Source organism: Sapajus apella, unplaced genomic scaffold (genome assembly GCF_009761245.1).
Source record: "Sapajus apella isolate SASKATOON/1434 unplaced genomic scaffold, GSC_monkey_1.0 scaffold95, whole genome shotgun sequence".
NCBI lineage: Eukaryota > Metazoa > Chordata > Mammalia > Primates > Cebidae > Sapajus > Sapajus apella.
This window is the reverse complement of record NW_022437035.1, coordinates 380,531-404,622: the sequence shown is the minus strand read 5'-3', so window position 1 is coordinate 404,622 and position 24,092 is coordinate 380,531. Positions and strand designations below refer to the sequence as shown.

The 24,092-nt window shown below is 52.0% G+C and overlaps 1 protein-coding gene across 1 annotated transcript in view; it reads right to left on the bottom strand.

Moving 5' to 3' along the window:
• The window catches only part of BCR (BCR activator of RhoGEF and GTPase), a 138,795-nt gene extending 117,294 nt beyond the window's left edge, over positions 1–21,501 (bottom strand). Inside the window, exon 1 of the mRNA XM_032256618.1 lies at positions 20,101–21,501. Coding sequence (XP_032112509.1) covers positions 20,101–21,379 — 1,279 coding nt within the window. The 5' untranslated portion in view covers positions 21,380–21,501. The remainder of the gene's footprint in view (positions 1–20,100) is intronic.
• Positions 21,502–24,092: the final 2,591 nt, after the last annotated feature.

Here is a 24,092-nt window from a genome sequence, read left to right as displayed (position 1 = left end):
TTTCCTGTAACTACTCTGTTCCTTGGGCTTAGCAAACACCAAGTACTGGAGACGACCGACCTGGACACGTCCATCAGCACCACGAAAGACTTGGGCTCCTAATGCCATGTACCAGCCTACTGACTGGTAGAAGTGAAGACACCCCCAACCTTTTTCCAAATGAACAGCCCAGCCCAGCCTTTAAAAAGCCCCCTTGGTCAGGGGTAGTGGCTTATGCCTGTAGTCCCAGCACTTTGGGAGGCTGAGGTGGGTGGATCACTTGAGCCCCGGAGTTTGAGACTGGCATGGGCAACATGTAGACACCTCATCTTTACAAAAAAAAATACAAAAATTGAGCCACACATGGTGGCATGTGCCTGGAGTCCCAGCTACTCAGAAGGCTCAAGTGAGATAATCACCTGAGCCTGGGGAGATTGAGGCTGCAGTGAGCTGTGGTTGTACCATTGCACTCCAGCCTGGGTGACAGAGTGAGACCCTGTCTCAAAATTTTTTTTTAATTAAAAAAAAAGTTAAAAGCCCCCTTGTAGCCTTGGCAACACAGTGAAATCCTGTCTCTACAAAAAATTTAAAAAAAAAAATTTTTTTTAATGGTGGTGCATCCCTGTAGACCCAGCTACTTGAGAGGCTAAAATGAGAGCCCAGGAGGTTGAGGCTGCACCAGCCTGGGCAACAGAGCAAGACCCTGTCTCTAAATAAATAAATAAATAAAAAGCCCCCTTTGAGCTTCAAACCAAAACAGATCTGGAAAAATAGAAGCCGGGGACAGACTAACAGTCCTAAACCACCAGCTCAGGGCCACCCTAGGTGTCTGAGCCCATGCGGCGACACCTACATATCTGAGGATGTTCCCCAGGGGGGAAGTCCTGCTCCAGCCTTTGATGTTCAAGGTCTCATTTACAGTCATGCCCCATCATGCTTCGTCTTAAAATTCAGTAAAGTGACCCGCCTCCCTTGGGAACTACTCCAATTAATTCACAGGCTTGAGGACAGGGGGAAAAGGAGACACCAATAAGAAATATCCATTTTCCCCCCTCCCATCACCCTCCTATCAGATCCGTCCCCTGCACTCATGGGGACAAAGGAGACGGGGTGCCCCAGTCCTACCACCACTTCCCCCAGCATCCCAACAGCTGACTGCAATCGTTTACACCCATGGAATTAGGGGGCAGGCCCCTAGCTGGTTTTTTGGGGGCCCAGCTGCCCAGCCCAAGGCAGAAGATACTTCCACCAGGCTTCCTGAGGTGTGAGAACAAAGTACCTCTCCCAGCCCACCAGCCTATCCCCATCAACCTTCCTGGACTTCCTTGCCAGAGTTTCTGGAAGTGGAGGCTGCGGACTTAGCGGGATAAATTAGCAACCGCAGGGCTCATAAGGGTGGAGGAAGCCAGGAGATGACACAGGCGTGCCGGGACTGAGTCTCTGACGCTTCCTCAGACACCCTTTCTGGAGCCTTCCTGACTCTTGCACAGAGAAGACTCTGCTGCACAACTCACACCATCTGGCCACTAAAGAAATGCCACAGGAGAGGAAACCAGACTTATGTTAATAATCACAACCTGCATTTGTTAGGGCCAAATTCTTTTTTTTTTTTTTTTTTTTGGAGACAGAGTTTTGGTGTCACCCAGGCTGGAGTGCAATGGTGTTATCTTGGCTCACTGCAACCTCTGCCTCTCAGGTTCAAGCGATTCTCTAACCTCAGCCTACCAAGTAGCTGAGATTACAGGCATGTGCCACCACGCCCAGCTAATTTTTGTATTTTTAGCAGAGACAGGGTTTCACATGTTGGCCAGGCTGGCCTTGAACTCCTGACCTCAGGTGATCTGCCTGCCTCGGCCTCCCAAAGTGCTAGGATTACAGGTGTCACCCACCGTGCTCAGCCCTGTTAGGGCCAAATTCTAACAGTATCTTACCTGCTGCTTCAGGGAACAAGGGCAGGTCCATGCGACTGCTCCAGGACAGGATGCCTCCCCTGGGTGGGTTCCATGAGCTGGCCCTGTGCACAGCAGTCCTGGATCCCAGACCCTGACTCCACAGCCCCAAAAGGCCAGGCTCCGCCCCAGGCACCTCCAGCATGGTGCCCAGCACCACTTTCCTCTCCACTTACCCACAGCCACCAGCCACGGGGATCAGCTACCATGGCCACCCTTTCCCTCCCCTCACCTGCGGTGGCCTCCCACCATGACAACGCCTTCAAAGCATAGCCACAGCACATCAAGCGCATGGACTGGACCCCTGCAGAGCCACATCACCCCTGATCGCTGCTCAGTAGTAACCCAGCCACTCCTCTGCGAGGCCACCCACCTTCCCACAGACCCACACACATCACTCAACTTTCTGGAGCCCCTACTTGGAACGATCTCCCCCTGGGACTCTGGCCCACCAGTCCCCTCCTTGGCATGCAGACAAGGATGTGGCCCTGCCCCTGGAACACAGCAGGCCCACGGGGGACACTCAGGGAGCACCCAGACCCCAATTCTGAATCCCACCACCGTCCTCTCCGCTGCCAGAATGCTGGACACTGCGGTTCACATTTAGTTTCTGCTAAACTAAACACTGCTCTGGTTCCTCCTATACTCTCTTGGAGCCTGGCTTCTGCCCTCTGTCCCATAACCCTAACAGTCACTTCCTTTCAGCCCTTCTGCAACATAAACTCCCCCACTTCTTTCTCTCATGTGACCTCCCCCAGTACACAAGGCCTGCGGGCCTGCCCAGCCCTCCACTCCACACACCCTCTGCGACCCCTGCTTCCACCCTGCCTCTTCATTCCTGGCCTGGTCCTCTCTCCAAAAGGCCCATACTGAAGCCCTCCAGCACAGCCCTCACCATCCCCAGGCTCACACAGCTTCCCTTTCTGTCACCCCTTCCCAGAATCGGCTCATATTCCTTGTCCTCTCCATCCCTCCCCACTCCTCCCCACCTCCCCTCAAGACAACAGCTACAGGTACCTGACTCCCACTGGACCATCCCACACACTTCTGCCGAACTCATCTTCACAAGGGAAAGCTCCAAAGGCATCCCCTCTCCCGCTCAACAACCGTCTGTGGCTCCCTGTTATCCTCAGAGAAAGCACAACACCCTCAGCCTGGCTTCTGAGATCCACACAGGATGACCCCAATTCTCCTATCCACTCTCACCTCCCCTGCAGCCCACATTTGACACCAATTCTCCAACTAGAGTCTGCTACTTTCTGAGCACACAGTTGGCACTCCACAGCCCAGATTCAAGAAACCTCAGAATGAAACTATTTGAAAAGAAATAACCAACAACAAAAATAATACAAACATAACAATACAGTATAACAACTGTTTACAAGGCATTTATATTGTATCAGATACAGTCATATCTAGCTTAAAAGGGGTTATGCTGAGAAATGTATCATTAGGCAATGTCATCTTCATGCAAACATCAGAGTGTACTTACACAAGCCTAGATGACAGAGCTTACCACACACCTAGGCTACATGGTACAGCCTATTGTTCCTAGGCTACTAATCTGCACAGCATGTGACTGTACTAAACACTGTAAGCAATCATGACACACTGTTATTTGTGTTTCTAAACATATCAAAATGTACAAACGGTACAGTAAAAATACAGTATTATAACTTTTTGGGACCACCATCGTTAACCAAAATGTCATTATGTGGTGCATGACTAATATATGTAACCTCAAGATGATTTAAAGTGTACAGGAAGATGTGCATAGGTTATATGCAAAAGCTAGCTATGCCATTTTTCATAAAGACTGGAGCATCCAAGGATTCTGGGACCCCCCAAGGACAGGGGTCGCCAACCCCTGGGTCACGAACCGGTAACAGTCCATTGCCTGTTGGGAACTGGGCCGCACAGCAGGAGGACAGTGGTAGGCGGAGGCTGAAGCTTCATCTGTATTTACAGCTGCTCCTCATCGCTCCACTACTGCCTCAGAGCTTTCTCCGGTCAGGTCGGCAGCTGCCTTAGATTCTCATGGGGGCAGGAGCCCTACCGTGGCCTGCGAATGCGAGGGATCTATGTTGTGCGGGCCCCTTATGAGAATCTAGTGCCTGATGATCTGAGCCGCAACAGTCTCATTCCGAAACCATCCCCTAACCTCCAGTGCATGGAAAAACTGTCTTCCACGAAACTGGTCACTGGTGCCGAAGAGGAAGCTGGGGACTGCTGCCTAAGGGAGTCCTAGAACCAATTCCGTGCAGATACCGAGGGACAACTGTACTGAATGATTCCAGTCCCTGAGTTCTTGCCCACATTCCCTGCCTGGAACACCCTCCCCTCCACAACCTCGTCCCCTGGGAAACAGGATAGATGTGAGGTTTCCCTTCCGCACACCCCCTGGTGCTGATCCATCCACAGAGCCTTGCCACTTGTCCTATGTTACCGTTATTTTAGGTGCCTGCTTGTCCTGGCTCCCACCCTGGTCCAGCAGCTCCTGGCACCTACTTAAGGACTGAGGCCAAGCCATTTCCTTATCTGCCTGCACATCCAGAGGGATGCTGGCACTGAACAAACCCCTCCTGAAGATCGGCGTTTTCCCATCAACTCTGCCACTTACAAAACGCCGGAGGCTTCGCACTACCAAACTGCACACTGACCATCTTTCCATTTTTGTAGAGATTTGAAGATGGTAATGATTTTTTTCTTTTTTTTTTTTTTTGAGACAGAGTTTCACTCTTGTTACCCAGGCTGGAGTGCAATGGCGCAATCTCGGCTCACCACAACCTCCGCCTCCTGGGTTCAGGCAATTCTCCTGCCTCAGCCTCCTGAGTAGCTGGGATTACAGGCATGCGCCACCATGCCCAGCTAATTTTTTTTTGGTAGTTTTTTAGTAGAGACGGGGTTTCACCATGTTGACCAGGATGGTCTTGATCTCTTGACCTCGTGATCCACCCGCCTCGGCCTCCCAAAGTGCTGGGATTACAGGCGTGAGCCACTGCGCCCGGCCATGATTTTTTTCTTACTTACTTATTTGAGATGGGGTCTTGCTCTGTCACCCAGGCTGGAGTGCAGTGGCACGATCTCAGCTCACTGCAACCTCCACCTCCCAGGTTCATGCAGTTCTCCTGCCTCAGCCTCTCGAGTAGCTGGGATTATAGGCGCCTGCCACCATGCCCAGCTAAGTTTTGTACTTTTAGCAGAGATGGGATTTTCCCACATTGGCCAGGATGGTCTCAAACTCCTGACCTCAGGTGATCCACCCACCTTGGCCTCCCAAATTGCTGGGATTACAGGCGTGTGCCACTGCGCCTGGCCCTTTTTCTTTTTTAAAGTTGTACCTGTTATGAAAAAAACAATGGTTTTTACTTCATTTTTTGAGACAGAGTCTCGCTCTGTCACCCAGGCTGGAGTACAGTGACAAGATCTTGGCTCACTGCAACCTCTGCCTCTCAGGTTCAAACAATTCACCTGCCACAGCCTCCTTGAGTAGCTGGGATTACAGGCATATGCCAACACGCCCAGCTTATTTTTGTATTTTTAGTAGAGATGACATTTAGCCACGTTGGCCAGGCTGGTCTTGAACTCCTGGCCTCAGGTGATCTGCCTGCCTCAGCCTCCCAACGTGCTGGGATTTACAGGCATAAGCCACCACTCCCAGCCGAAAAAAAGCAATGGTTTGTATGTGTATTTATTTGCTTTTTAGAGACAGGGTCTTGCCTGCTTTGTCATCCAGGCCGGATGGAGCGCAGTGGTGCGATCACAGCTTGTTCCAGCCCTGAATTCCCAAGCTCAAGCCATCCCACCACCTCAGCCTCCAGAAGAGCTGAGACTACCAGCACATGCCACCGTATCCAGCTCACTTTTAAATTTTTTGTAGAGATGGGGTCTTGCTATGTTGCCCACGCTGGTCTCAAATTCCCGGCCTTAAGATCCACCCACCTCGGCCTCCCAAAGTGCTGGAATTACAAGCATGAGCCACCACACTCAGTCCAGCAAGTTTTCAAACCAAGAATATCTGAAAAGCAGGTTTCAGGTGGTAACAATCCATGTCTCCAAACACAAATGTGGACAATTTTTATCCATGTTCCTAAGGGAGAAAGTGGAAAGCTTTCAGAAGTCAAAATTCATAAATGAGGTCCATTTCTCACTCTTAAGATTTCAGCAAAAATGAACAGTGCTTCTGCACACTCCCACAGAGCGAACAGGCTACGCTGATCATCCACTTAACCAGGGTGATTCACAAAACCAGAGAAGGACTCCCAACCAGTCAGACGGCAGCTCTGAGCCCAGAACAACCACCTTGTGCCTCAGGGACAAAGAACTGGACATGGGCACTGCCAGCCCACCCTTTGCACCCCCGGGCTCACGCCAATGCATCACTTCACATACTGGAGAGGACTGTGAAACAAAGATAATCCTATCTACCCAGCTAGGGAAGGAGTCAAATGATCCCTGGGGGTGGCCTTGAGCCCTCCACCTAAAACTTCCAAACGCTCGGCTAAGGGCGTTCTCGAAACTCCTCCAAAGGGACCCCTGTGAGGGAAGATATTCTGCAAAATCCAGCAGGCCACACAAAGTGCCATCTGCCCAGCTCCCTTGAGCACAGGTCAACTTGGCCTGTTTGGGGCTTGCTGCCCAGCTGCTACCCAGACAACGCAAGGAAAGGCTAGACGGAAAAATCAAGGTGCTGGCAGAATCGGTTTCTGCTGAGGGCCTGCTCCCTGGTTCATAAACGGCATTTTCTCACCGTGTCCTCATATGTGAGAAGATGTGAGAGTCTCTCTGGGGTCTCTTTTAATAAGGACACTAATCACATTCATGGGGGCTCCACCCTCATGACCTAATCACCTTCTGAAGGGCCTACCTCCCAATACTGTCACCTCTGGGGTTAAGGTTTAAAAACAGGAGGCCGGGCACAGTGGCTCGGGCTTGTAATCCTGGCATGTTGGGAAGCCGAGGAAGGCAGATCACCTGAGGTCAGAAGTTTGAGGCCAGGCTGCTCAACGTCGTGAAACCTCATCTCTACTAAAAATACAAAAATATGCCAGGCGCGGTGGCTCAAGCCTGTAATCCTAGCACTTTGGGAGGCCGAGGCGGGTGGATCACGAGGTCAAGAGATTGAGACCATCCTGGTCAACATGGTGAAACCCCGTCTCTACTAAAAATACAAAAAATTAGCTGGGCATGGTGGCGCGTGCCTGTAATCCCAGCTACTCAGGAGGCTGAGGCAAGAGAATTGCCTGAACCCAGAAGGCGGAGGTTGCGGTGAGCCGAGATCGTGCCATTGCACTCCAGCCTGGGTAACAAGAGCGAAACTCCGTCCCAAAATAAAAAATAAAAAAAATACAAAAATATTAGTCAGGTGTGATGGCACGTGCCTGTACACAGTCCCACCTACTCAGGAGGCCGTGGCACAAGAATTGCTTGAACCTGGGAAGCAGAAGGTTGCAGGAGCCGAGATCTCACCACCGCACGCCAGCCTGGGCAATAGAGTGACACACTGTCTCAAAAAAAAAAAAAAAAATCAGGGGAGGATGCAAACACGTAGTCCATTGCATAACCTTTAAAATGTAAGAATTCCACTTCCCCAGGGGGATTACGGGAGGAGAAGGAAGGCCCTGGCACGCCCCTGGGTCCCCCTGGAGCTCATACTGGTCATGCAATGGCTGACCAAATGGGTGAAATGTCCACACTAAATTCTGCATTTCTCCTCTCAAATTTTTTGCTAAGTGGTGTTCAATCAACTGGCGTTAGATGCATGAGCAGGAGAGTCCATAAGACCAGACAGGAGGCCAGATGGTCGGCGCCCGCCACTCCCACGAAGCCCCCGAGGGGAAGGGTCGTCCTCTCCAGCTGACAGCAGCCAAGGGAGAATTAAGTCCCTGTTCGAGGCCACACTATGGTCAGTGCCAGGGCTCCGGGCAAGTCCAGATCTTTTCCCTTCAAAGCCTGCATTCTTTCCCTAAGTCAGCATATGTTGCCTGTAGGCTGCTTCAAATGCTCACCAATACTTTGTCACGTGCAGAAAATCTCTCCCTACTCTACTGGCATACCAACTGACCCCGGCAACACTTTAAAAACGGAAGCACGTCAGGCCTTTCAAGCGAAGTGAATCTTCAAAAGCTCCTCTTGAGCCAACAGCGGCACTTGAGTGGAGGATCTCCTTGGGCTGCTCAATTCCTGGCTCTGCCTGGCTCGCTCACACTTGCTCGCGCGTGCTCTCTCTCTCTCTCTCTCAGGCCCCCCTTGGCTATGTCCTGGCCTTGTCTAGAGATGGTTCCTTCCCAAAGCTCCCTGGTCACTCACCTGGCGCTCTGGGCCCTGCACCTGGCCCTGTGCACACACAGCTGGCTACCTCCGCGTATCTCCACTACATCTTCCAAGCCAGACCTTGTCCCTCTGGCCCTCCCAGAACCTGCAGCGCTCATCACTGTCAGCAGGTCAGCGTTCACAGCCCTTGACTGTTGGTGGGAAAAGCAGATTGATGGGCAGTGCCCTTCCAACAGTTCTGCGTTCTTGCCACACAACTTGCTGGAGAAGCCTTAGCAAAGTGTCCCAGAAGGGGCTATGAAGAGTCAGGAAATCTCTTATCTTGGAGAATTGCAAAATTAGAGAGGGGAAACACATTCCTCGATGGCTCACGCCTTCGAGGCGCAGACTAAAGGCTGCAGCCAGATGATTTCCATCATGGCACTTAGGTTAATGAGGCTGTCTTCCCACCAGACCAAAGCTAACCTGCTGGAAGGCCAGCCTGAGCGTACTGAGCACCATCTGTGCCTAACGCAGCAGGTGCCCAACACCGGTTTGCTGAGCAACTGATCCAGGTCTCCACCTCTGCGGAGTCATTCTGTGTCTGCTCTCAAGTGATTAACACAACCACTTAGTCTGAGGAGAGAGGCAGCGCCAGCCCCTCCACCAACCACTTGACCTTGGGCAGGTTACTCCAGGCCAGAGTGTCTGTCACACACACCCTCAGACCCATTCGGTGGAGGGAGTATAATTATAATACTCCTGCTGCTCCACCCACTTTACAAGAGTCTTTCGAGGGCCCAACAAGCAGCCTCCATGAAAGTCCTATTTGCTACATCAGAGAGGTGTCCGGTCTTCCAGCCCCAGGCCCAGGAAGGCGGGTCTATGAATGTGCTAGCTGCTCTGCGCGTGGGCACCAGCCACCATCCACATCCACAGTCATTTTGCAAGGTCCTGGCAGTGAGAGCTAGAATCTAAGACAGCTAATTAGCAGGCCCCAGTCTGAGGATTTTGGAAGCTATCTAAGGGAGAGCCAGGGAGGACCAACCATCAGCAAAGAAGGAAATAGAACCAGTGGGATAATCTCCAAAGCCAACAAGTTTCGTCGCCAGGCGACCTTTATCACTAGGCCCCCCAAAACCTATCACCACTTACTAGACGGGATTAAGTGGAGCTGGGCCAGAACAGGAAGGTCTGAGCAAATACAAATATCAGAGATGGTGTGTATCATTCATTCCATCTTCACCCTGCAAACACCCACAGGGCCTGAGACACAGACAGACCTCCATGGGCTCAGGTGAATCGTCACATCAAACACCATTAAAGGGCCAGTGTGGCCCGTCCCACAGGACACCACAGCAGGGCATACTCTGTGCTTGTCTTAAGGATCCCATCACCCTAAAGAAGGAAGCCAGACAGACAAAGGATTAACAGGAAACAGCTGCAAATATACCGTTAAAGAAAGAGAGGAAGGGGAAAATGCTTTCACATTAGAATGGTTTTATGTTTGTTGTTACTATTATTATTATTATTTTTTAAAGACAAGGCCAGCTGGGCATGGTAGCTCACACCTGTAATCCTAGCACTTTGGGAGGTGGAGATGGGTAGATCATGAGGTCAGGAGTTCAAGACCACCCTGGCCAAGATGGTGAAACCCTGTCTCTACTAAAAATACAAAAAATTTAGCCAGGCATGGTGGCGGGTGCCTGTAATCCCAGCTACTTGGGAGGCTGAGGCAGAGAACTGCTTGAACCAGGGAGGCAGAGGTTGCAGTGAGCTGAGACTGCACTCCGGCCTGGGCAACAGTGAGACTCCATCTCAAAACAACAACAACAACAACAACAACAAGACAAGGCCCTTGGAGATAAGCCTTTCCATAAATCCATGAATAAAGTCAAGAAAGGATTTCCACGAAAACAGAGCCAGGCACATAGCAGATGCTCAATAAATACCTTTGAGTGATTGGATAGGGAGAGGTGGTTACCTTGGATTTTAAAAAAGAGACATATAAACCAGGATAAAGAGGAAAGAGACAGAAAAAGTTGTGTTAATAATAAATTCAGACTGGGTGCAGTGACCCACATCTATAATCCTAGCAGTTTTGGGAGGCCAAGGCGGGAAGGATCACTTGAGGCCAGGAGTTCAAGACCAGCTTGAGCAGCAAAGCGAGATCCTGTCTCAACAAAAATTAAAAATTAGCCAGGCATTTCCAGCTACTCAGGAGGTTGAGGAGAGAGGGTTGTTTTAGCCTGAGAGTTTGAGGCTACTACAGTGAGCTACGATCGTGCCACTATACTCCAGCCTGGACAACACAGCGAGACTCTTTATCTATTTTTTTTAAAGTAATAAATTTTAAAGAAAAAAATTAAAGAAGCAAAGGAAAGAACCTTAGCAATGATCTATTCCCACCCCTACTTTTTGGACATGGAGAGAGATGGCAGCACCTGAAGCTTTAGCACGTGGCCCTCCTGATGCTTGGCTCAGTGCCCTCTACACCCTGCTAGGCTGCCTAACCCCACATGATGCTTGACTCACATTCCTCCTAACACGGCTGGGGGAGCTGGCACAAGCACCCTCTCTCTCTGCCTGGAAGCCCTTTTCTCTGCTGCCTAGTAAGGGACTCACCAAGTGTTACAAGCTAAACCATGCATCACCCCCATATGTTAAAGTTCTAACTCCCAGTGCCTCACAATGTGACTGTATTTGGAAATAAGGCCTTTCAAGAGCTGATTAATTTTAAGCAGGGGTCTTTACTGCCCACCTTAATCTAGTCTGACTGGTGTCCTTACAAGAAAGGAAATTTGGGGCCAGGTGTGGTGGCTTACGCCTGTAATCCCAGCACTTTGGGAGGCCGAGGTGGGTGGATCACGAGGTCAGAAGTTCAAGACCAGACTGGCCAACATGGTGAAACCCTGTCTCTACTAAAAAATAACAAAAATTAGCTGGGCATGGTGGCTCGTGCCTGTAATCCCAGCTACTCGGGGGGCTGAGGTAGGAGAATTGCTTGAACCGGGACCCGGGAGGCAGAGGTTGCAGTGAGCTGAGATCACACCACTGCACTCCAGCTTCAGTTACAGAGTGAGACTTTGTCTCAAAAACAAAAAAGGAGGGGGGTGGAATTTGGGCCAGGTGTGGTGGCTCATGCCTGTAATCCCAGCACTTTGGGAGGCTGAGGTGAGCGGATCACCTGAGGTCAAGAGTTCGAGACCAGCCTGGCCAACATAGTGAAACCCTGCCTCTACTAAAAATACAAAAATTACCCAGGCATGGTGGCGGGTGCCTATAATCCCAGCTACTCAGGAGGCTACGGCAGGAGAATCACTTGAACCTGGGAGGTAGAGGTTGTAGTGAGCCGAGACTGTGTCATTGCACTCCAGCCTGGGTGACAAGAGCAAAACTCTGTCTCAAAAAAAAAAAAAAAAAAGGAAAATTTGGGAAATTTGGACACAGAGAGATGCCAGGGGTGCTCATGCACAGAGAAAAGACCACGTGCAGAGGCAGCAAGACAGTGGCACCTGCAAGCCAAAGAGAGACAGCCCTCCAGGGAAAGAACCCAGCTGGCACCTTGATCTTGGACTTTTGGCCTCCAGAAGTGTGAGAAAATAAATTTTTGTTAAGATACCCAGTCTTGGTATCTTGTTATGGGGCAGGCAGCCTAGGTAAACTAATACCCCGGCCCACTTCAAAACTAAGGGGCATGAAGGCCCAGGGAAGATCACCTGTTAATTTTCAGAAAAACTGACAGGTGTTTTTCTGACGAAGACACCCCTGTGAAGGGTCAGAGCTGAGAGTTAAGACTGAGTGCTGCCCGGGGAACTTCAAAGCCCTACTTGAGTGAAATTAGTGAGACACAGGACAAATGTTATACGACTCCACTTGCATGAGGAATCTAGGAGAGGCAAAATCATGGAGACAGCAAGTAGAATGGTGGCTTCCAGGAGCCAGGGAGGAAGGGGAATGGGGAGTTAGAGTCTGATGAATATAAAGTTTCAGTTTGGGAAGATGAAAAAATTATAGAAATTGACAAGTGGTGATGGCTGCTCAACAATGTGACGTACTTAATGCCACTGAACTGCATATCTGAAAATGGATAAAATGGTGCATTTTATAATATAAATTTTAGGTGGGCGCAGTGGCTCATGCCTGTAATCCCAGCACTTTGGGAGGCCAAGGCAGGCAGATCACCTGAGGTCAGGAGTAGACTAGCCTGGCCAACATGGTGAAACCCCGCCTCTACTAAAAATATAAAAATTAGATGGGCATGATGGCATGTGCCTGTAATCCCACCTACTTGGAAGGCTGTGGCAGGAGAATCACTTGAACCTGGGAGATGGAGGTTGCAGTGAGCTGAGATCGCACCACCGAACTCCAGTGTGGGTGACAGAGCGAGACCCCCATCTCAAAAAATACATAAGTAGGCCGGGCGTGGTGGGTCACGCCTGTAATCCAAGCACTTTGGAGGCCAAGGTGGGCGGATCACCTGAGGTTGGGAGTTCAAGACCAGCCTGACCAACATGGTGAAACCCCCTCTTTAAAAAAAAAAATAGGAAAAAAAAATATAAATTTTACCATAATAAAAATAACAGTAACAAACTTCTAACATGTTACGTGAATAACATATTTTAATTAAAATAGCTATACTTTTCAAAGGGAAAAAACTGAAAAGACCCAGTTGTATTCCAGCCAGGGTCAAGATATTCCCTGAGGTTTATAGTTAATTTAATCCACCACCACCCACTGAATCTTGGTCCAAAAAGCAGCAGCCTCAGCCAAAACTCACATCTACTCTTTGGTAATCTGAGAAAGCTTCCAAGATGCTCATTCATTCACTGTGAACAGGGGACCCTCTCAAACCACAGGGGTGAGCTGCAGCCTGGGCCTCATATACTGCTTTGTCCTCTGCCAAGTATGCTCAAGCACATAGCTCACCTGGGCTCTTTGTCCTGGTGAGGGCAGCAGTCACATACACGAGCTCTCCTGGCCACAGGACTTGCAACCAAGGAAGGGAGGGGGTTATAAAGCTAGAAGCAGCGAACCAGGCAAAAGGGAGTCATGGATAAGGCATATTCCCCTGAACCCATTCAAATCAACAACACTGCCAGCTCCTTCTTTAGTGATATGTTTCGGAATGCTCCATTCTGTTCCCAAAACAAGTCAGCCTTCCTGAACCAGAGAACACTTGTAAAATTTAATCTAGACTCCGCTTCTATGCTGTTGATGACTTTAGCAGCCTCAGACGCCACCCAGCTCTGCCCACTCTGTCTCTATCCATGGAGATGGGCCTGTACTCAACTGAGAGATGGCCACGAGGCTCTGGCCTTAAGAGATGACGATGGAACCAGCTCGAGGCCCAGGTGACCTTTCCCTGCCCCACAGTTACTCACTCCAACTGGCTGCCAGTCCAGCCCATCACTCAAGGGAAAAACAAAGCAGTGGTCACTGTGGCGCCAACACATCGCCAGAATCCAAAGGGCAAATTAAGCTGCTTAATAAAAATGAGAAAACACAGGGTAGCCACTCACGTGAAGTCCATGAAGAAACACAAGATCTTGGCCGGGCGCGGTGGCTCACGCCTGTAATCCCAGCACTTTGGGAGGCCGAAGCGGGTGGATCACGAGGTCAAGAGATCGAGACCATCCTGGTCAACATGGTGAAACCCCGTCTCTACTAAAAATACAAAAAATTAGCTGGGCATGGTGGCGCGTGCCTGTAATCCCAGCTACTCAGGAGGCTGAGGCAGGAGAATTGCCTGAACCTAGGAGGCGGAGGTTGCGGTGAGCCAAGATCGCGCCATTGCACTCCAGCCTGGGTAACAAGAGTGAAACTCTGTCTCAAAAAAAAAAAAAAAGAAAAGAAATACAAGATCTGTCCCGTCTCACGACTGACACCTGGAAGAAGGTTGATGGGTACACTGGGCTGGGTGTTTGGATCAAGAATTCCTCAGACCTCCCAACACAAGGAAATGATGAATGTGTTTGAGGTGATGAATATGCTAATCACCTTGATTTGATCATTATGCATTGTAGATAGGTATCAAAATATCATAGGGTACCCTCTAAACAGGTACAATTATTATGTATCAATTAAAAATATAAAAGCAGGCCGGGCGTGGTGGCTCAAGCCTGTAATCCCAGCACTTTGGGAGGCCGAGGCGGGTGGATCACGAGGTCAAGAGATCGAGACCATCCTGGTCAACATGGTGAAACCCCGTCTCTACTAAAAATACAAAAAATTAGCTGGGCATGGTGGCGTGTGCCTGTAATCCCAGCGACTCAGGAGGCTGAGGCAGGAGAATTGCCTGAACCCAGGAGGCGGAGGTTGCGGTGAGCCGAGATCGCGCCATTGCACTCCAGCCTGGGTAACAAGAGCGAAACTCCATCCCAAAAAAAAAAAAAATATATATAAAAGCAGGAGGAAAAAAGAAAAGAAAAAGAACAAGGCTCGGTGTGGTGGCTCATGCCTGTAATCCAAGCACTTTAGGAGGCTGAGGCGGGTAAATTGCTTAAGTCCAGGAGGTCGAGGCCAGCCTGGGCAAATAGGGAGATCCAGTCCAGACAAAAAAATTAAAGAGAAAAGGGAGATATGTCTGGTGCCCCAAATGACATCAAGCCAACTGCAAGACAAATAAGGGGCCGGGTGCTGTGGCTCACGCCTGTAATCCTAGCACTTTGGGAGGCCAAGGTGGGCGGATCACCTGAGGTCAGGAGTTCAAGGCCAGCCTGGCCATCATGGTGAAACCCCACCTTAAAAAAAAAAAAAGACAAATAAGGGAGTCCCTCCTTCCCAATGCCAATCAGCCTGCAATCATGGAATGTGTGGGTGAGGCTAACCTAGACCATCCTATTTCAGCCCAGTCAGCCTCCATCAGTAACACTGCCTAGCCAACCAGAGACCTGTGAGAAAAATATAAATGGTTGTTATTTTAAGCCACTTAAAAAGAAAAAGGGAAAGTAAAGTAGAGGGATGAAATGAGGAAAAGACAGAGTAACTGATAAGTCACGTCCCAATAATCAGTAAAATTCCCCAGTCCTGACTCTATGAGCTATGAAAAGGAGAAAGGGCTCTCCCAATATGTGCTATGTATAAAGCTCAGAACCAGGCTCCATGGGAGACCCAGAAATGAACCAGTGATTCCTGCCTTCAAAGAGCACACAGCTGGCACAGAGTGGTGGCTCACACCTATAATCCCAGCACTTTCAGAGGTTGAGGCACGAGGACTGCTTGAGCCCAGGAGTTTGAGACCAGGGCAACATAGCAAGACCCCATCTCCACAGAAATAAATAAATAAATAAATAAATAGCCAGGCATGGTGATGCATACCTGTGGGCTCAGCTATTTGGGAGGCTGAGGTGGGAGGACTGTTTGAGCCTGGGAGGTCAAGGCTGCAGTGAGTGGTGATTGAGCCACTACACTCGAGCCTGGGTAACACAGCAAGACCCTTTCACAAAAAAGAAAAAGTCCAGGCGTGATAGCCCACGCCTGTAATCCCAGCACTTTGGGAGGCTGAGCAGGCAGATCACCTGAGGTCTGGAGTTCCAGACCAGCCTGGCCAACATGGTGAAACCCTGTCTCTACTGAAAATGCAAAAATTAGCTGGGCGTGGTGGTGGGCATCTGTAAGCCCAGCTACTCAGGAGGCTGAGGCAGAACTGCTTGAACCCAGAAGGCAGAGGCTGCAGTGAGCCAAGATCATACCACTACACTCCAGCCTAGGTGACAAAATGAGACTCCATCTCAAAAACAAAACGAAACAAAACAAAAAAGCACACAATTTCTGCCACAACATGGATGAACCTTGAGGACGTTACACGCAGTGAAATAAGCCAATCACAAAAAGATATATGTTGCAGGACTGGATTTACATGAGGTATATATATTAGTCAAATTCAGAGAGACAGAATGTAATGGTGGTACCAGGGGCTGGGCAGGAACTGCGGAGCTATTATTTAATGGGTACAGAGTTTCCATTGGGAAGATGAAAAAGTTCGAGATGGAAGGTGGTGATGGTCATCCAACAACGTGAATGCTGTCAACGCACAGAACTGTATGGATAAAAATGGTTAAAATCTTCCACTTGACTAGCCTTACCCAAAAAAACAATTTAAAAGGGTTAAGATGGTAACTTTTGTTATGTGCATTTTACCAAACTTGTTGAAAATTACAAAAATGGTACATTTTAAATTATGTGTATTTTACCATTTAAAGAAAAGCACACAGTTTAGAATCACAGGGCAGAAGTGGGTGCCCCCAAGCCTTTGTTCCCATTTTTCCTTAGGGCAAACAGCTACTCTCTGCCCTCCAACTTCTGCTGATTCATCAAGTCCTCTTCAGTCCTGCCGATTCTGGAAGCTTCCCTGATCTCACTTCCCTCCAACACATACACGTGTGTGTTCCCTCTCTTCCATTAACCTGTAAGTTCCTAGATGGCAGGAACCACACTCTTTTTCCATGGGTCCCAAACAGTTATACAGCAGGACTCACAGCTGTCTATCATTACCCCCCAGGCGGGCCCAGGGTGCAAAGACTGGAAGGACCCCCTGAACCTCCCCAGTGTGTTTTGCAGGTGGCAGTGTGGGGTAGCAGGAAGAACACCGAAGGGGTCACCATGTTGCAGGGGGAACAGCTCTGCATTCACGCAGGGACCCAGAATCCCAGCCCTGCCGCTTCCCAGTTGTGTCTTCACCTGTAAATGGGCAACTCCACCCCAAGGTGAGAGAGAAGCCCATGAGGGGCCCTATGGGAAGCACTTTGTCACCGTGCCCAGGGATGGCTTTAACCCCCTCCCTTGAGGGGCCCTCAACTCAGAAATGCGACAGCCCATTCATACAGACTGATTCTGGGGTTATTAGATCCAGGGCACCGTATCTGCCTGCTGCTGGGGAGCATTAGGGCGACTTCCTCCCCACCCACCCCATGAGTGATTTTCCTCATTGTTCCTTTTCAGACCAGCAGGCTCCACAGCCCTCTAAAGAACATCAGTAAACAGTCCAGCAGAGACAGATGGCTGAGCCAGTGCAGATTCTTCTTTCCACGCCGGAGGAAACTGCTGGGCAAAGAGTGTCAAGGTGCCCAGGGCTAAAAGCCTGGGCTTTTACAACAAGCAGGAGTTTTAAAACGAGCAGGAGTTCTAAAACCTCACAGGATCCAAACCAGTAGACTGTACAACACCAAGAGTGAACCCAAATATAAACTCTGGACTTTGAGTAACAAGGAGGCACCAATGCAGGTTTGTGGGCTCTAACAAACGCGCCCCTCCAGTGGGAGTTGTTAACTGGAGACACTGCGGGTGTGGGGGGGTAGAGAGTGTATGGGAAATCTCTATTTCCCTGCTCAATTTTGCTGTGAACCTAATAGTGCTCTAAAAAAAAAAAAAAATTAAGTCTTTTTTTTTTTTTTTTTTTTTTGAGACAGAGTTTCACTCTTGTTACCCAGGCTGGAGTGCAATGGCGAGATCCCGGCTCACCACAACCTCCGCCTCCTGGGTTCAGGCAATTCTCCTGCCTCAACCTCCTGAGTAGCTGGGCTTACAGGCACGCGCCACCATGCCCAGCTAATGTTTTTGTATTTTTAGTAGAGACGGGGTTTCACCATGTTGACCAGGATGGTCTTGATCTCTTGACCTTGTGATCCACCCGCCTCGGCCTCCCAAAGTGCTGGGATTACAGGCTTGAGCCACCGCGCCCGGCCAAAATTAAGTCTTAAAAATGAAAAACTGTCTGAGGGAAAATACATAATCTCTCTTAAAAGATGTTTAAATGACCTTGGTTATGAAAAACATCTAAGAGGCCTGGTGAGGTGGCTCCTTCCTGTAATCCCAGCTACTCAGGAGGCTGAAGCTGGAGGAATACTTGAGCCCAGGAGTTTGAGACCAGACTGGGCAACACAACAAGCCACTGTTTTTACAAAAAAAATTAAAAATTAGCCCAGTACAGTGGTTTAAACCTTCAGTCCCAGCTACAGAGGAGGCTGAGGCGGAAGGCTCACCTGAGCCCAAGAGTTTGACGTTGCAGTGAGGTATGATCATACTACTGCACTCCAGCCTGGATGGCAGAACCAGACATTGTCTCTTAAAAACAAAAAAACAAACAAAAAGCAGTTTAGGGGGAAAAAATAAAACCTAATGGGAAAGAGATTGTGGGATCTCAAGGACAGAGAAGGATCCAGAAAGACCTAAAAGTGGGTCCAAGTGGTAAAATGAACTCCTCGGCCATTTCCTGAGGACCTGCCCTGTGTGACTCAAGGCACTGGGCTTTCCATCCTTCTATAGCAATCCCTATTTTCATCTACTGACTTGCACTCAGGATCTGGTGATGTGGTGGGCAACACGGCCACGTCGACAGAAGCTATAGGAAAGGCTGGGCCCACGGTTCTGGAAACCCAGAATTTTCCACTAGCAAAGATTATCATTTCAATTTGCACATCTCCTTAAAAACCTCTCATTTTCTTTTTTATTAATAACTCTCCTGCACCACAGCACTGAGGGCCAGTTCAAGCTGGCTCGCCTGGCCAACAGCTGGCCAGACGAGGCTGGTGCCCGGTAACCACAAGGCAATCCTCCAGACCCGACCAGCTGATATGCCTGCAAAGCAGGCTTCCGAACAGCAGAGCATCCACCCCACCCCCACACGGGGACTTAGGGAAGGCAGCCGGGCCAGCCTGCAGGTCGGAGCCCTGCACCACAGCCAACCCCAGCTGCAAATGGAAGATCAGCAACTGGAAGTACCTAACACAAACAGGACAGACAGCCCATCACAAAAAGGCAGCTCCAAGAGCCAAAAATAGCCTCACTTGTTTGAAGAGCATTCTGACAAACCAAGCACATCCAACTCCTCCATCAGCAGAAAAAGAAAAATCAATGGAGCAGAAAACCAGATCAGCTTAACAGGGACCAGGTCTCCAAGAGATTCCCGACAGCCTCACACACACCCCAATCCACCCTTTCCTTACCCCAACCAACGGCAAACTGTGCCTGGATCTCAAAACACAGTGACCAAAACGCCCGATGATATGTGCATATAGAACAGAAGTTATGTGCACAATCCCATAGTTCTAACGTTAGGGCTAGGGTCTGACCACAGACTGGGAGCCCCAAATAAGCACCTGTGGATGCTTATCTTTGGGAAGATGAGGCAGCAGGAACACACTGGAGGATCAGCAATTGGGGCTGGGTTACCACGCATGGAGGAGCCTGGAGCTGAGTAATGATGAGTGAAGTCTCCCATCAAAACCAGGTAGATCAGAACAGGTGTGGCTCAGCTTCAGCCCCAGATGAAATCTCTATGCAGTTGATTTTCCGTGGCCCACTGAGTCACAACTCCCTGGCTCCTCACCTCCTCCTAATTCCTAGTCTCACCTGCTGTGACTTGCGTTCAGGGCTGCTGGCTAGCAAGCAAACCTGATGCTTCTATGGCCTGGGAGCAGCTAGCATATCTCGGGTTTCACAAATGTGTCATATAACTCTTCCAGGACAGGATCAGTGGGGTGGCGGGGAATGCCCAAGACGCAAATCAGTCCCTGCTAACAGCATCCGATCCTGGCGCTAGAGATGACTCTGGCTTTTATGCCATCCTCACTTCCGGGAGAGGAGAGAGCAGAGAGCAAGGAGTTACTGCCTGGGGCATCTTCCTCCAACTCACAAGCTGTACTTCACAAACACAGTGCCCTAGAACCAAGAACAAACCACCTCTCATCCCTCACACGGCCACTCTCAACCCAATCCCATTCCAAACACTGACAATCTGCATTCTGGAAGGAGGAGGGATGGAGTTTGTTCGGGCACAGGATCAGCGTGAACCACAAGCGCACCTGCAAACCATTCAAAAGCATCCATTCCTCCTCCCAACTTGTTTTGTATTCCCTACTCCTCTACGGCTTTCCTCCTTGGTGCAGGTGTGCCCACGCACGTGGCGTGAAGAACTCACCTGCATCTCCATGGAAGGTGCCCTCCCCATCGTTGGGCCAGATCTGCCCGGTCTTGCGGACGCCCACTATGGTGGCCTCGGACACGACAACCGGGCAGTGCCGGTGCCGCTTATGGCACTGCGGCGTGGGAGGGCTGCTGCTGTCGAAGGACTGCTGCGAGTTCTGCGAGGGAGAGCGGCTCTTGTCCCGGAACATGCGGTAAGTGGTGGGGCTTGGGGACACGCGGCTGGACTGGCCGGAGGAGAAGTCCTCCTCGCTGGAGGTGAGGTTCTCGTTGGAGCTGCAGTCTGGGGTGTAGCCGCCTCCGCAGTCCTCAAAGCTCCGGGGGGAGTAGGACCTGCGGGGCCAGGTGAGGCGCTTCTCCTGCTCCGAGGTGCTCTGGCTGCGCAGGAGCGGGCTCTTGCCCTCCCCTTCCATCATGCCCCCGACATAGATGCTCTGGTAGGGCTGGTACTCCAGGGGCGGCCAAGGGGGCCTGCCACCACCATTGGCGTTGATCAGGTTGTCCTTCAGGAAGCGGGGGTTCAACTCGGCGTCCTCGTAGTCGCCGTCGAGGCCGCAGCTGCTCTCCGAGGAGCGTCCGCGGTAAGCGGGCCTGGATGCATCCCCCACGCTGGAGCCCGCGCTGTGCTGGGACTTTTTGCGCTCCATCTGCATGGCCTGGCTGCCCAGGGAGCTGATGCGGTCCGACACCTCTTTGTCGTTGACCTTCACCAGGCCACGCTCATGGTGAAACTCGACGTTCACGTAGAAGGGCTTCTCAGCGTCCGCGCCGGGCTGGCCATGGCCCTTGCGGATGCGCTCGAAGTTGGACCTGAGCGCAGCCACGCTGGCTGGGGGCCCCCGGTCGTCCCGGTCCCCCGACGCGGCGGTCCCGGGCCTTCGGGCGGCTCCGGGCCTGGCCTTGCCAGGAGAACCTTCTCCGTTGGGCCGGGCCTCCGGCTCCTCTGCGGGCGGCGGGTCGGTTCCGTCGACGGGCGCGGGCTGCGGGCGCGGCGCGGGCGCGCGGGGCTCGGGGGCGCCGTCGGGGGTCTGTGCCGCGCGCCGGAAGCCCCAGCGCTGCCGGTCATAGCTCTTCTTCTCCTTGGCCAGCAGCGTCTGCAGGTAGATCATACGGAAGCGCTCCTGGTTCACCTCCTGCTCCAGGCGCCGGATGGAGGCCTTGCAGCGCTCCAGCTCCTGCTCGATGTCAGCCACTGAGCGCAGCTCCATGCGCGGCGGCTCGGAGTCCGGGAACTGCGCCTTCCACGCCTCCGCGAAGCCCACCGGGTCCACCATGGCGCGGCTGGCCTCACCTGCGCCGCCGCGCTGCGCGCCGGGCCCCTCTCAGCGGCAGCGCGGCGGGCTCGCCAGGCCCGGCCCCGAGCGCCGGGCGGCCCCCATGGCCCCGCGCGGCGACGGCGGCGAACAATGCCCGCCCCCTCCCCGGTGGCAGGTGAGGCGGCGCGGGGCGCTGGGCGCGCGGGCGCGGGGCGGGGCGCGCGGGGGGAAGGGCGCGGGCTGCGCGCGCCGCTATTGTGTGCGGGGCTCCTCCGCGCGGCGAGGCGCGGGCGCTACCCTCCGCTCCGCCCGGCCGCCGCTAGACCCTGGCCGCAGCCCGCGCGCTCCTCGCCTCTCGCTCCCGCGCCGTTCCGCAGCCACGCAACCACGCCGCCGCCGCCTCCCAGTGCTCTGCGCTCGGCCGCCGGCTGTCGCCGCACTCCCGCCCGGCCCGCACTCTGCGCCGCAGGAAGGGGAGGGCCGGGGGGCGGTGGCCGCGGCGCGGCTGATTGAGCCGGGCGGGCCTCTTAAAGGGGCCGCGCCGTGGGCACCGGCTGGAGGCACCCGGAGGCGGCTTCCCCATGGAGCCGCCACCCTCCCTCCCGTCCCTGTGCCTTTTGGGAAACTGAGGCCCTAACCACAGCGAATTGGACTGTCCAAGTCGCAGCCCAGGGGCCCCCCATAAACAGGACACGGGACTTCCTGGTCCAGAGGGACCTTTCCAACAAAGAGGGCCGGGTCAGTTCTGCAGTCCTGGAATGGGAACATGTGGCTCCCCTCCAGCAAGGAGGACTTCTCCTCTGGCCAGTCCAGTCGCGTGTCCCCAAGCCCCACCGCCTACCGCATGTTCTGGGACAAAAGCCGCTCTCCCTGGAAGAACTCGAAGCAGTCCTCGGACAGCAGCAAGCCACCCCTCGCCCCCACGCCGCAGTGCCACAAGCGGCACCGGCACTGCCCGGTTGTCATGTCCGAGGCCATCATCGTGGATGTCCGCAAGGCCGGACGGATCTGGCCCAACGATGGGGAGGGCACCTTCCGTAGAGAAGCAAGTGAGTTCCTCGCACCTCACAGCCCGGCCCCTAACCAGCCTCAAGGCTGGGCACTCTAGGGACCACCCAGCAGGGCCCAACTCACAGAAAGGCCAGGACCAGGCAGGTCACCCAGCGATGCAGGGAGGGCCAGGCTGGGTCACTAATGTCAGCACCCCTATTTCACCCGGCCTCCCACATGGTGGACCTGCTGTGGGTGACTGCCACACAGGGTCGCCACAGCAGGACCACATGATGGATGATAAATAGGAATTTCTCCCTCAGGTCACTCAGTACCCACACCTGCCTTCCTGTGTGCTGAGCCATACGTTTGTTCCCTGGCCTCTCCTGAGCTCCAGAGGCCAGTGTAGTTTTTCCAGCGTGGACCTGACTCAGAACTTCCCTAATTAGCCTCCCTCTAAGGGGGCTGGCAGCCCAGAGCAGGAGTGAAACAAAGTCTTTGATGGTTCTCTAGGGACAGAGAGATCCGAGACACAGCAGAGAGCGCTCTGCAGGGAATCTGATGGGCACAACATGAAAATACCTAAACCGACCTCCTGGGCTAGGGGAAAAGGAAGCAGGATTTGGGAAATGAATTACTGGGCTTGAGTCCTGACCGCCTCTCTCTCTCTCTGCCTCAGTTTCCTTGAAGTGAGAAGAGCATCCACCTCCAAGGGCTGTTGTCCCTGTGTAGATGTGAGGGATTATCATTCCCTCCTCCAAGTGCCAGTGTCATCTGGAGCAGATGCCTTTAACGTCCAATCTAAGTACGGAGCCCAGGCTAGTAGCCAGGCTAGCCCTGCATAGGTTCAGGTCTCCCCGCCGACTGTGTGACCTCAGCAATGTCCGTCCCCTCTCTGAGCCTCAGTTTTGTCATCTGCTCTTCATTTGCCAAATCCTGCCTCCTTTTCCCCTAACCCGGCAGGCTGGTTTGGGTATTTTCATTTTGTGCTCATCAGGCTCCCTGCTCTCTGCCCAGTCTCAGATCTTCGGGCTTCCCTAGAGAACCACCACCGATTTTGCTTCACTCCCTGCTCTGGGCTATCCTGTCTTCCACCCAGCCCTGTGGGCCACGGTACAAAATGTTAAGAACATCCTGTGTGAAATGCCCAGATGGGGCAAACGTAAAACACACCCTGAAAAACGATGTGTAGGGATCATTTCGTGATTGCCTGTTAATATTAGTGTCCTAGAGAACATTCCTGCTGCTGGGAAGATCCCTGGGATCCGGTTTCTAGTCAGGGTGGGCGGTGCACAGCTCACTGCTGCCCTCTGCAGGCGCTGATAACCTCCTGCCATCCTGGTCCCTTGGACCCAGCTGATCTCAACCCCTTCCTGTCAGGCTGCAAATAGCCCATTTTGCCGGTGAAGAGACTGAGATGCAAGTGATGCTGTGGCTTTGGGGTAATGGAGAATAAAGGGGCTGGAATCCCAGCAGTACCACACTGAGCAGTGCTCTCATCCTCAGTGGCCTCTTTTTTTTTTTTTTTTTTTTTAGATGAAGTTTCACTCTTGTTGCCCAGGCTGGAGTGCAATGGTGCGATCTTGGCTCACCGCAACCTCTGCCTCCCAGGTTCAAGCAATTCTCCTGCCTCAGCCTCCTGAGTAGCTGGGATTACAGGCATGCTCCACCACATCTGGCTAATTTTGTATTTTTAATAGAGAAGGAGTTTCTCCATGTTGGTCAGGCTGGTCTTGAACAC